The sequence below is a fragment of the Aphidius gifuensis genome, linkage group LG5 (genome assembly GCF_014905175.1).
Source record: "Aphidius gifuensis isolate YNYX2018 linkage group LG5, ASM1490517v1, whole genome shotgun sequence".
Lineage (NCBI taxonomy): Eukaryota > Metazoa > Arthropoda > Insecta > Hymenoptera > Braconidae > Aphidius > Aphidius gifuensis.
In genome coordinates, this window is record NC_057792.1 from 9,832,256 (window position 1) to 9,846,066 (window position 13,811).

General features: G+C 28.0%; 2 protein-coding genes and 2 pseudogenes across 2 annotated transcripts; 2 read left to right on the top strand and 2 right to left on the bottom strand.

Annotated features, from left to right (window-relative positions):
• Positions 1 to 847: 847 nt before the first annotated feature.
• On the bottom strand, positions 848 to 4,818 carry LOC122857556. Its single transcript, XM_044159807.1, has 3 exons — positions 2,369 to 4,818; positions 1,988 to 2,162; positions 848 to 1,919 (listed from the first exon to the last, which is right to left on the bottom strand). Exons 1-3 carry the CDS (start codon positions 2,531 to 2,533, stop codon positions 1,720 to 1,722), a joined length of 540 nt encoding a protein of 179 aa, XP_044015742.1. The 5' UTR covers positions 2,534 to 4,818; the 3' UTR covers positions 848 to 1,719.
• LOC122856346 (dentin sialophosphoprotein-like) lies at positions 2,620 to 4,020 on the bottom strand. Its single transcript, XM_044158031.1, has 4 exons — positions 3,999 to 4,020; positions 3,767 to 3,879; positions 2,701 to 3,676; positions 2,620 to 2,630 (listed from the first exon to the last, which is right to left on the bottom strand). The coding sequence occupies exons 1-4, from the start codon at positions 4,018 to 4,020 to the stop codon at positions 2,620 to 2,622; spliced, it is 1,122 nt and encodes a 373-aa protein (XP_044013966.1).
• Positions 4,819 to 5,533: 715 nt separating the features above from the next.
• Positions 5,534 to 8,090, top strand: LOC122856347 (annotated as a pseudogene).
• Positions 8,091 to 10,662: 2,572 nt separating this feature from the next.
• Positions 10,663 to 12,268, top strand: LOC122856348 (annotated as a pseudogene).
• Positions 12,269 to 13,811: the final 1,543 nt, after the last annotated feature.

The window sequence follows — 13,811 nt, forward strand, 5'->3', positions numbered from 1 at the left end:
TATCACTGTGTTTTTTTATACGTAATATATTATACTTATTGAAAAAAAGGTACTTTTTAGTTTAAATGAAAAATTATTTTTTTACCTAAAAAGGACCTTTTTTTAATTCACTATAATAAACTTAATAATTATAAATATATATATATATATTTATCAACTATACCCTTTTTTCTTTACTTTGATTAAAAAAGTATATAAATAAATTATATTGTAAAATTATTGTACAATTACAATAATAATTTTCTTTTTCAAACTAACACATCAATGTCTATTTCTCTTTTTTTAAAACACGAATTTAGTCAATATTATAAATAAATTATTATTGTATAATAATTCAATATTTTGTTTTAAGTTTAGGAAATATTATTTTATATAAACAATAGTATATTAATATACTTATCTTACAATATTAATCTTGTAAATTAATGTAAATGAAAAATACTTGCATATGCATGTATACATATATATGTACAATATGAACTTTACTTCGACTAACAAATGCGAGCATAACCAATAAATACAAATAAAATACTTGTATATTAATATATACAACGGCATATATATAACAATAAATAAATAAATATATATAAATACTCGCATTTAAATTCACCGATACTACAGAACGCCTGATGGTAACGGTTACCGACCGATTACCATGGCGCTGCATGGCGCAATGTAGACTGACAGAAAATGGATTCCTGCCCAGATCCGTTACCGGATCTGACGTCTAAACTCAATTTTTTTCCTTTTACTCCATACCCAACCCGCGCCTAAAGATGTTTACACATCAAAAATGTTAAGATATCTTATTTTAAGGTTGCTTCCCAGAGATTGGATTTCTATTGAATTTTTTTTTTTTTTTTGGCTCATTTTGTAAATGAAATAATTATCTATCTGGTAAATTTTTTTCAATTTTTTCTGACGTGGATCTTTTGAGATAATTAGTCTCAAAGTTGATAACTTTTATACATGAGGATAGGGCGGAACCTCACATTTTGATTTTTAGCATATTCGTTGTCTATTAAAAAACCTTTCATTTACTACAAAATTTTAGTGATTACAAAGATACATACGATAAAAAATTTTGAATTTTTTCTGACGTGGATTTTGAAAAATAAATAACTTTAAAGTATTAAAACTTTGCTAGTGCGTGGCACACTGACATGCACACAAGCATGGTTTTGGCGTACGACGTAAACTTTGTTTGCTAGTGTGTTGCCGCGCACACACATACTACTAAAGAACTTGGTTTTTTCATCAGTGGCGCCACAAAAATTTCAGGACACGGGAATAAAAAATAGCGTTATTAATATACGGGCCCTTCGTGGCATAAATATTGGTTCGGTGATGCGACTGGGAAGCAACCTTAATATAATAAAAAAAAAAAAAAGATATCTTATTTATTAATATTATTAATAAATTTTTTAACATAAATTTGGAGGAAGTTTGTGACGTAATTTTAAACATTTCTTTTTTTGAACATTGAAATAAATTCATTAAAAACATTAAAAAATAGATAATTCATTTATAAGTTGAAAAACACATAAAATTAATAAATTGTCATGTCACATTGAGTTGTTTTAAATTTTTTTATTTTATTAAGGTGATTATAATTGTTCATGTGTTATTTATTTATTTGAATAGAATAATAAGATAATAAAAAAATATTAAGATAATAAAAAATAAATAATATATATTTATTGAATTAAAAAGTAATTTTTAAGTGTTATGATCACTGTTTTCATTCATTTCTTCTTTAGCAATATAATCAGAAAGAGTCTTTTGATTCTGATCACTTTTTTTACTTTTGGAACGATGATTGTCCCAGTCAGTTGCTCTCGTTAAGCAACTGCTCAAAACACTTGAGCATTTTAATTGCAACGATTCATGTAATTTCTTTCTTCTACGTTCCAATGCACCTAAAAAAAATTAAACATTTATTTTTACAATAATTTGATTTTTAATTATATATAAGTTAAATAATTACCTAAAATACAATTCTTTAAAATTGGCAAATCTTTGGGCATGACAATTTTTCCATCACGATGCCTAGACATTGTCAGACGCATGGCTAGTTTTTGCGTAAATACTGCTCGTAAAATTAGTCTGGTACAATCTGGCAACCTACTTTCATGCTCAATCAGCTGGTTCATGTATTCAGTCTTGTAAACAAATGAATGGATTATTATAAATATTTGTATATACGTATATAGATCTATATACAAACTTGAGGTTGTATATATAATATATGAACAAATACACATATTTATAAATTAATATTGCATGTCATTTTATTATTGTTATTTAATAATATATTTAAAATATATAAATCAATAAAAAGTTTCTTATTTCAATGAATTATACTTACTGTCCCTGTCAGGCATTCTTTATTTGTTTTCAATTCTTTTTCTAGTGATTGAAGATCAGTCAGTTTGTTCAGTGGCAACATGTAGCCATATTTTTTATAGAGGTCCACTGGAAAAGTCGTCACTCTAACAGGCTGATGAATATCTTTGTGAATTTTTTTAATCATTAAAAACGTTTTTTTTATTTGTTCATCTGTAGCTGCTTGATAATTAGAAACTGATGGATGGACTTTGCTTGGTATTTTATGTCTAATTAAATTTTTCCTGTAATCATCATCAACACGACTACATTTACTTGTTGCCTTTTTAAATTTTTTAGTAGTAGTTTTATTACGTGATGTTACTATATCATCATCATTAACATCAGTATCACATTGATCATCACAATTAAAATCATAAGCATCTCTTGATCCACCACCATCATCAACACGACTACGTTTTCTTGAAACTATTGAACTTGATGCTTTTTTAGATATGTTAGTAGTAGTTTCATTGCGTGATGTTACTATATCATCATCATCATTAACATCAGTGTCACATTGATCATCACAATTATCATCATAAGCATCTCTTGATCCGCCACCATCATCAACACGACTACGTTTTCTTGAAATTATTGAACTTGATGCTTTTTTAGATATGTTAGAAGTAGTTTCATTGCGTGATGTTACTATATCATCATCATCATTAACATCAGTATCACATTGATCATCACAATTATCATTATAAGCATCTCTTGATCCACCACCATCATCAACACGACTACGTTTTCTTGAAACTATTGAACTTGATGCTTTTTTAGATATGTTAGAAGTAGTTTCATTGCGTGATGTTACTATATCATCATCATCATTAACATCAGTATCACATTGATCATCACAATTATCATTATAAGCATCTCTTGATCCACCACCATCATCAACACGACTACGTTTTCTTGAAACTATTGAACTTGATGCTTTTTTAGATATGTTAGAAGTAGTTTCATTGCGTGATGTTACTATATCATCATCATCATTAACATCAGTATCACATTGATCATCATAATTATTATCATAAGCATCTCTTGATCTACCACCATTATTAACACCACTACCACTGGCACGACGTTGAGTTTTTTTCTTAGATGTTTCATCATTAGTATTATCACAACTGTTACCATTACTATCATGATTTTTTTCACTTAAAATTATTGATGATTGTTGAGTTGTTTTTCTGGGTATTTTATTATCATCATCATCATCATCATCATCATCATCAGTCGTCAACAAAGTCGCTATATTTTTACTTGTTTTCTTAACTTGATCTTTCTGGTTTGATTTCACGTAATCATTTTTCAATTTTTTATTCAGATTCAATATTAATTTTTTTTCTTCTAAAATCTGTGAATTATGAATCACAGTCTCTGTCTCGATGGCTTTGGTAGCTTGCGTGTTTTCACTGCCATCAGAGTACCCATATTTATCTCCTCGTTTTAGATTCTCGTAAGCCAACAAGGCACCATCATATGAATCTGAAAATAATTTTCAAAGGTATATTCAATGAAATTTTTTATTTTTGGTTAGCAGTATTGGTTTTTATTTTTGATTTTTAATATTTATTTTTTATTATTTGGTATAAAAATTAACTTACCTGAAGCACCAACAATTTTCATCTGGTATGTCTTCCAGGTGTTGTCAGGTCCAGATGAAGTCTTTATCAAGGTTTCCAAATTCATAAAAGGACTTGGTGGAAAATAACAAATAATTATTTGCTGATTATTTTTTTTCCTTTGGGGTTTTATCCATGACAAAGGCACAATGTCAATTTTTCTAACTTTTGGTTTTGGACCTGGAAGAACCCATTCGACCAATTGATAGGCTTTTAATTTTTTACATGATTTATCCATTTTTGTAAAAAAACACTAGTCAATTATTTTCTTTTTAACAAATAAAATTTATCTTACAAAGACAAAGGGTGAAACACCCACATAAAAAACACGACAATTAACGAATTAATCAATGGTTGAGGACGCTCTTCTGTGCGTATATAGGTCTCACTGTATGTGTGCTGACGTAAGCGGAGGGGGGCAGAAGTTTGTCAGCTATCGTGCGGCTATTGTTCATGAACTAATTTTAGTAAACATCAACAATGAAATAATGGGTGCCAGTGTGAAATTATTTATTCAGATATTTGACATTGTTTAATGAATTATTTAAAACATTTCAACAATCAAAAATTTTAATGAAGCAGTTATTAAGCCGGTTTTTTTTTAGTTATACATGCGTGGTAAAAGTTTCACTGTAACATTAAACAATATAGATTCTAAAATAACGACAGTATATATTCATTATTAACCTAGAAATAACAAAAACAAAAATAATAATAGCAACAGTGAGAGCAACAACACCAAAAAAAAAATATAATAATGAACCAAGTAAAAATTAATCCAATAATAATTATAACCACAGCCGTTTTGTCAATGAAGTGCAGTTGCTAATCATCCAGGATAAGTTTATTGTTCCGTATCTCAAGCAGCAACAGGTGATCAAGAACTAATAAAAAATTTTTTTGATGCTCCTACATCAGGTGATCCACCACCTAATACAACAAAAGTAACAGTATCAGCGATACCAAAAGTTAGAAGTAAATGTTCCAGTGAAAAAATAAATAATAGTATGATAATATAAAAGTAATCAAAATAATCCAGGACCAAGTTATTTACATGGAGAAATAAATAAATCACCACCTGGTACTTTTGGAACAATTATTAATTCATCAAGAGTCACAATAAAAAATCGACTTGATATACTGAAGAAGTAGCTAAACGTAAAAATAAAAGAGAAGTAGAACTTGTTATTATGCGTTTATTAAGTGTATTAATGACACGTTTAAAATGTAGTAAAAAATCATCAACATCATTAGAAAGTTTAGGTTTTATTGGTCTTTCTAATAATCATTACTAGCTGAATTATTAAAAGATCGTAAACAACAAGAATTAATGATCCAGGTAAAATAATACGTTCGTGGACATACAATGATGTTTTTTAGACATATCCACAATTGTTAACTGAAATGACACTACGTTTACCATATCAAGTTTATAAATATGACGCTGAAAAAAATAAATCAACACAATCATTGTTTGATCAACGAGCATGGTATTTTTATCTTTGCGAATATATATAATGTTATATCAAACACCATTTATACGTCGTCAAGTTAAAAAAATTATTACAATTAATATGTGGTAATAAAAAAAATTGTCAATTGAGAAATGGTGCTTGGTGCTTAAAGAAGTATTATTTAATCCAAGTTCAAGGCTTGCACGACAAATTGCTTGTAATATGATTGAAAGTTTATGTCAAGGTAATGAAAGAAGAAAAAAATATTAATATTATTAACTGGTTATCTTGATGAATTAAGAAATGCTGGTGAAAATTCAGCTGAATTTTTATTTTTATATCAAACACTTATACGTCAATCACCATGGAAACAATTTTTAGCTGTACGTGGTGTTATGACAAAATTAGCAAATTTATTAATACGTGAAATTGAAGAATTACATCGTCTTGAAGGAACAACATTAACAAGTGATTTATCACAAGGTTCTTCATTAAAAATGTTAACTGAATTATTACCAACATTTTTAGAACAAAATAATATTAAACAACAATACAAAGGAAGATTAGTTGGTGCTGTATTAAATGGTTATTTATCATTAAGACGTTTAGTTGTACAACGTACAAGACTTATTGATGATACACAAGAAAAATTACTTGAATTATTAGAAGAAATGACATCTAGAACTGAAAAAGAAGTCCACAAGATACACTTGTATTTGTATTTGAGCGTTTATGCTCAATTATATATCCAGAAAAAAATGATATTGGTGAATTTTTTTTAACACCTGAAAGAGATCCACAACAAGAAGATTTTTACAAGGTAGAATATTTGGTAATCCATATAGTAATTTAGAGCCTGGTATGGGACCATTAATGAATGATGTTAAAAATAAAATATGTCAAGATTGTGAATTAGTTGCGTTACTTGAAGATGATAATGGAATGAAGCTACTTGTTAATAATAAAATAATAAGTTTAGATTTTTTATGCTATAAGAGTTGTATACATGAGAGGTTTACGTGGTGATGCTACTGAAGAATTTGTTGAAACATTAAATGCAACAACACAACAAGAAGTTAATAATGAAGAAGTATATAAAATGGCAAATGTATTAGCTGATTGTGGTGGTTTACAAGTTATGCTTAATTGTTTATCTGGTATTAAAGATATTTGTCGTGCAAAACCATTATTACAAGTTTTATTAAAACTATTTCGTTCATCAGTTAAAGTTAAAAAAAATCAACAAGTATTAATTAAACCAGAAATTGGTGTTGTTACTGTTTTATTACAAGTATTACAACGTTTTTTATCAAATGAATCATCACAAACACAAGCTAAAATAACTGAACAATTACTTGATATTATGAAAACAATACTTGCAAATGCAACATCACAACCATTAAAATATTTTGAAAAAATTTCAAGAACACTTGGTAGACCAGAACATGTTAATGCATTATTAAAATGTACACAATTATCAACAGTACGACAAAGTAATAATGTATTAATACATTTAGCTAGAGTTGTTACTGCATTAACATATGGTAGTTCAGAAAAAATGACAGTACTTAGTGATTATTTTAAGCCAGTATTAAATTTTTATGAATTTGATTTTAAGCATACAAATAAAGATGAACAAAAACTTAAATTATTTTGTACTATATTAACAGAAGGTATTAAAAAAAATTCAATTGGCAATACACTTGAAGGTCATATCATATTGATATGGAAATTGTTAACAATGCATTTAAATATATAATGGTTTATGCACCATGTGTTAAATCAACATTATTACGTACTGATTCAGATGAACTTTAAGAATTTATATTAGAACTAGCATAAAAATATATATTACTTTGGCTAACTGGTCTTGCTAGTGAATATGATCCAACTTAACTTGCTGCAACACAACCAAAAATATCAATAATAAATCTTCTTGAACAAGTATCATCTGATGAATATGTTGGTTCACTTGCTGAAAATTTACTTGAAGCATTATTTACTAATGAATAAGTAGCAAAATTAATTGATGAAATTTTTCATGATGATACTGGTTGTGGTGGTGATGCACAATCGAATATGCATATTATACCATATCATATACATATGACACTTTATGTTATACAACAAGATTTGCTAGTAAAGAAGAACACAAATTATCGAATTATTTAAAATCATTATCATCATCATCACATCAATGGCTTGATAATTATTATGAAGTTGAAGGTCCAATGTATCAATTCTTTCCAAAGAAAACAACGACAAATTACTAATAATTGTTTTGTGTTTTAATATACTTGGAACTTGATTTCTGCAACAAATCAGGTCTCACAAAAAAAAAAAAATAATAAACGAGCCGCGAGAATATATAGACCTTGGAAAGACATTGAAGATAATTATCCAAAACCTAGATCATAAGATGAATTTACATTAAAACCAAGATTTTATAATTCAACAAATTTCGATATTAATAATCAAGATAACAAAACTTGATGATCTTGTATGTAAATTTGTTCTTGGTATACCCGATAAAATGCAATATGCACTTTTAGTTGATGCATTAATTGATATATTCAATGTTATTAATCACACATTGGATGCTAGAACAGATTATTTTTAAGAAATGGCATCAAAAACACTTGTTAAATTATTTGATAATAAAGATAATGAATGACGTCAATTACAAAAACATTTATATGTATTAAATTATACATATAATGTTATTGTTGATTATACTCAAAATAATGAAGAATCAATTGATGTATCTGTTGATGAAAAAATATTAAAACAATGTATTATCTATTGGATGAACTTTTTTCTCCAAATACAAATAGAACGTTGATATCTTTATTTTTATCAACAGCATCACCACTGCAAGCATTACAACAATTTAATTCATATGTTTGCAAGTATTCATAAAAATGTCTGAAGTCTTACAAATACGAAAAAAATATTATTAGCAATTAAAATTTGTATTATTCGAAATACAACAGCTTCAACAACAACTACTACTTTTGAATTCTACGACAGCAAGTTTAACATATGAAGATAATCAACAAATGCAATTAATTTGCAAGAAACTAATCAATTACTTCAATTATAAACAAAACAGTGATAATGTATCTGTTGAAATATTATTGGCATTAATACTAATCAATATTAATGTTAATTAATGTTAGTCAATATTATCACCAGCTGTTGAGGCGATTAGTTTTCATGATTCGATGCAGGCAATGTCAAAATTGGCTGTACTAGAAGTGATCAAAGTAATATATTTATACCACCATCAACTCCATATATGGATAAATTAGCACTTGGTGAAGAAATTCCAGCAGGACCAATGTTACTTTATTCATTAATTTGGGGTCCACGTGCAGCATATAAAACATTTAATAGTTGGATTAAAGATTGTCTTGTTAAACAAGGAATGTATACACAGTATGCTGAAAATTTATTGAAAACAGTAACATCAACAGTTAATTCAATTAAATATGATACAACACTTGCTAAAAATTGTATTAAAGCATTAAAACCAGAATTTAATACAACAGATAAAATTATGCCAAAAATGACATTACCAAAGTTAAGTTCATTAACAATTTTAGCAGCAGTTATTGCAAAATTACAAGTATTAATGGATGAAAATAACTTAAAAATTACAATTACTGAACAACAACAAGAAATGATTGATACATCAAATAAAACATCTGATACATCAAATACAAATACAAATTTAAATAATAATAATAAAATTATTTCTGATATATTACCACATGTATTATCATTAACAGAATCTATATTGTCATCATATCAAATGCATGAGTCATCAGAATCAATTGGTAAATATACAGTGAGAGATTATTTAGTACTTGATGGTATAACATGTGTTGCTGGTGCAAGTTGGGCAATGGAAGCATCAATTGTAACATTATTACCAAGTACAATACGTTCAGTACTTGATAAATGGAAATCAATCTATATATCACGTATATCATGGAATAATTATTCAAATGATATTATACCAGCTGAAAGTTATATATTAGCTATTGTTAATACACATATTAGTACATTATCACAGTATGGTGTATTTTCAATAAATTCATCACTTAAAAATTTATTATATTCACTTGTACAATTTTTATTGGATTATGTTAATACAACAACAGTACCAGATACATCAGATATACGTAATAAATTAATAAATATATTAATTGCATAAACAATGTATGCTAGAACAGATTATCTACAAGAAATGGCATCAAAAACACTTGTTGAATTATTTGGTAATAATGATAATGAATCACGTCAATTACAAGAACATTTATATGTATTAAATTATACATATAATGTTATTGTTGATTATACGAAAAATAATGAAGAATCAATTAATGTATCTCTTGATGAAAAAATATTAAAACAATGTATTAAATATTGGGAACAATTAATTGATACACTAATTGGTTGTAAAGCATTGGATGAATTTTTTTCATCAAATACAAATAGAACATTGATATCTGTATTATTATCAATAGCATCACCACAAGCATTACAACCATTCAATTCATATGTTTTACATTTTTTTAATAAATTATTTAAAACTGCTGGAAAAACACAAGATTCTTGTCTTGATCGTTTATGTATATCTGTTGCTAATTTAGCAAGTGTTGAGAGTAAAAAATTACATCGTTGGTTAAGACATGTTGTTTTTGGTCGTCGTAATAATACAGCAACAATACCAACACCAACAGCTTCAACAACAGCAACAGATGTAAAAACACAAAATGATAATAAAAATGAAGATGCCAACAATACAACAATACAACAACAACAACGAGTATTGTTCTTGCTGCTACTATTGCAAGTATTCATGAAAATGTACAAAATCTTCCAAAGGCACAACAAATATTATCAGCAATTGAACGTGGTATTATTTGGAATATAACAGCTTCAACAACAACAACAACACCACTTTTAAATTCTGCAACAACAAATTCTACAAATTAAGAAAATCAACAAATAATGGAAGAAAATAATCAATTACTTCAAGCATTAACAAAATATATTGTTAAATCAAATAAAAGTATTGGTGATAATATGTATCGGTTGAAATATTATTGGTATTAATACCACTTGGTTATTTAATATTATCACCAGCTGTTGAAGCAATTGGTTTTGCTGGTTTAATGCAAGCAATGTCAACATTAGCTGATGCTGGAAATGATAAAAGTAATATATTGTTATTCAAAGTTGCAATTGATTGGGTTGAAATTTGTAAACAACAATTAATAAATAAAGATAAAGAATTAACAAAATCAATGCCATATACTGAAGCTGGATGTTGTGTATTAAATTATATTGTTGGTGCAGCATGTCCACAACAAAAATATACATATCATGATCGTGCAATGAGTCCACCATGGGAAGGTACAGCACCATCACTTGTAAGTGGTGATTTAAATGATAGTGATTGGATTGATGAATTAATTCACGAAGATGAAGATAGTGCTGCTGAAGATTCAGATGAAGATAGTATATGTAATAAACTTTGTACATTTACTGTTACACAAAAAGAATTTACAAATCAACATTGGTATCATTGTCATACATGTAGTATGGTTGATGGTTCTGGTGTTTGTACAATATGTGCAAGAGTTTGTCATCGTGGTCATGATATAACATATGCTAAATATGGTAATTTCTTTCGTGATTGTGGCTCAAAAGATGATGCATCATGTCAAGCATTAACAAAACGAAGTCCACAAAGTACTGAACAACAACAATAACAACAACAACCACAACAACAAGTATCAACAACATCATCATCTACTAGTCTTGGCTCATCATCAACACCAACATCATCAACAAATGAAAATTCTACTAGTAGTATGAATTGTCGTCTTCGTAGACGTGCATCTAGTCCAAGTAATTTACATGAAAAATTTGAAAGAAATTGTCGTGATAAAGAAAAATTAATTGCATTATGAAAACAACTTGATTCATCAACAAAAAAATGGATATTATCAAAGTTATGGTCAAGTGATCTTGTATCATCTCTTGTTGAATTAACACGTACATTAATACCAGCAGTTGATGCATCATGTCAAATAAATGGATCAGTTGGTTGTCATACACGTGGTCAAGTTGCTCTAACATTATTACATACAATTGAAAAAAAATTTGAACATACTGATCAACTTATGTTATCAAGAGGGTGCATTTGAAAATGTTAGAATGAATTTTTCTGGTGATCAAGGACAAACAATACGTCAATTATTAACAGCCCATATGATTAGAAGAGTTGCAATGTGTTGTTTAACATCACTACATGGTAAACGTCAACATCTTGCTGTATCACATGAAAAAGGAAAAATAACAATATTACAATTGAGTGCATTATTTAAACAGGCTATTTATCAAACCGTGAATTAAGTTTAACTAGACTTACATCAGCACCAATAAAAAATTTGCTGTATTATCAATAACTGATAATCCATGAAATAAAGATTTTTTAACTGTTCGTGGATGAAAAGATTATCATGTATTAATATTTAGTAATTCTGGTATAGTGTTAGATCATTTAGTATTACATCCACAACGTGAACTTGGTAATTTTTTAATAAATTCAATAAAGGAGCCGGTTCACAAACACAACTTGCTTTAATAACTACTGATTTTGTGATTGGTTTGTCAATTGGTAAATTATATGATGAACATGGTCCATTGTATGCAACAAATACACTTGATACTTATCAGCCTGAAATCAAATATTATGAACAAATAAGAAAATATAGATTCTGAGATAATAATACTATTTATGATTAAACTAGGAAATAACAACAACAATAATAACGAATAAATTTTTAATTGGTATTTATTTAATTTTTCAATTTTAGATACACATAACAAAATCATTTAAATTTATATTTATGTATTTTTAACATCCAATATTCAAGAACCAATGACGACATAATCATCTGTTGTATTCTAATGTGATCTATGTGTAATGTAATTTTAATGGTCTATTACATGATAATGATGATTTTATTCATGAAGTAAAGGCATTGTAAACATTCGTATTGGAAGAACTGTAGAAAAGTTAAGCTCAAACTTCACCATTTTATTTGCCACTTCATCCAATGAAATAATTACAATATCTTGTTCAGCATGATTTTTAATTTCCCAAGAATTTTGAGACTCAGAATTTATTAATCCATATTGATAGATTGGTTTCAAGGTTTTCCAACGATTACCTTGAATTAATATTCCATTTGAAATTTTTATAAATTTTTTAACTTCAATAATATGTTTATTTTTTAATAATACAATATTATCAGGTTTTTCACAAGAAATAATTGTACCTTTGAATTGAAGCTTTTTGATACGAGTTTGAGTTTGTTTGAGTATTTGTACTTGTTGTTTTATTTGAGGTTTTTGATTTAGACAGCTGTTTTCTTCATGTATTCATCGAATGACCTGGGCAGTTTTACGGGCACCTGAACGCAGAAGTCTTTTTAATTTCCCCAAATAACTCTCGAAACAAAATGCATTCATTTCACTGAGGCTGCAACCAATATTTTCCACATCATCAGAAACGTGAATCAAATTATGTACATTTATTGATGCTGATTTATCACCATATATAATTTTAAATTGATCAAAGCATTGTCTCATCAAGTTTCTTGCGACAAGTACAAATTTTACAGCGGTTTTTGGACTCCACAAAAGTCTCGATGCATGATGAAACAAGATAAAGTGTTTATATTGATCCTGTGTGAGTACTTTTTTAAGTACCACAGGTCCAATATACAATGAAAAAAACTTTAATTCTGTCGCTTTGTACTTTGTAAAATCAAATAAATCTCGTGTCTGTCTTTGAAATTCACTTGGTACTTGTGACCGTATCATTGTTAATCTTCTCGACACTTCTTTTTTTACACCAGCACTGACTCTAAACTCTGAAGTATCTAAAAACCAAAATGAAAGTAATTTTCCCATGATACCCATAAAACCTAAATGCATAAAATCAAGTACAAATGCTGTAACCATATTAATTTTTGGTTGAATGAAACACAACGATGATGCTCCAACACGATGTCCTGGTTCAGCTTTTGCTCGAAATGATGTATCAGTCCTCAGGTCTTTATCAGCATCAAGAAATAGCATTCGTTGATTTAACCTCACACCAGTAACCCTGCACCTTTCACATCCGTGCTTTCCAGTATGACTAATCACACTTTTTAGGAAAGCTCGAGCTGGAGTATCTGCGATAAAACAATGAATCTTGAGGTGGAAATGTCTTCCAGATATATCCAGGCCATCATTGAGTAACTGATTTATTTCC

Coding starts and splice junctions, on each gene's coding strand:
- LOC122857556 (XM_044159807.1), bottom strand. CDS start 2,533: ATGATTAAAAAAATTCACAAAGATATTCATCAGCCTGTTAGAGTGACG. Junction 2,163..2,368: donor AAGAATGCCTGACAGGGACA/GTAAGTATAATT, acceptor TTTGTTTACAAG/ACTGAATACATGAACCAGCT. Junction 1,920..1,987: donor TTTAAAGAATTGTATTTTAG/GTAATTATTTAA, acceptor AATTTTTTTTAG/GTGCATTGGAACGTAGAAGA.
- LOC122856346 (XM_044158031.1), bottom strand. CDS start 4,020: ATGAAAATTGTTGGTGCTTCAG. Junction 3,880..3,998: donor GAAAATTGTTGGTGCTTCAG/GTAAGTTAATTT, acceptor AATTATTTTCAG/ATTCATATGATGGTGCCTTG. Junction 3,677..3,766: donor AAGCCATCGAGACAGAGACT/GTGATTCATAAT, acceptor AAATCAAACCAG/AAAGATCAAGTTAAGAAAAC.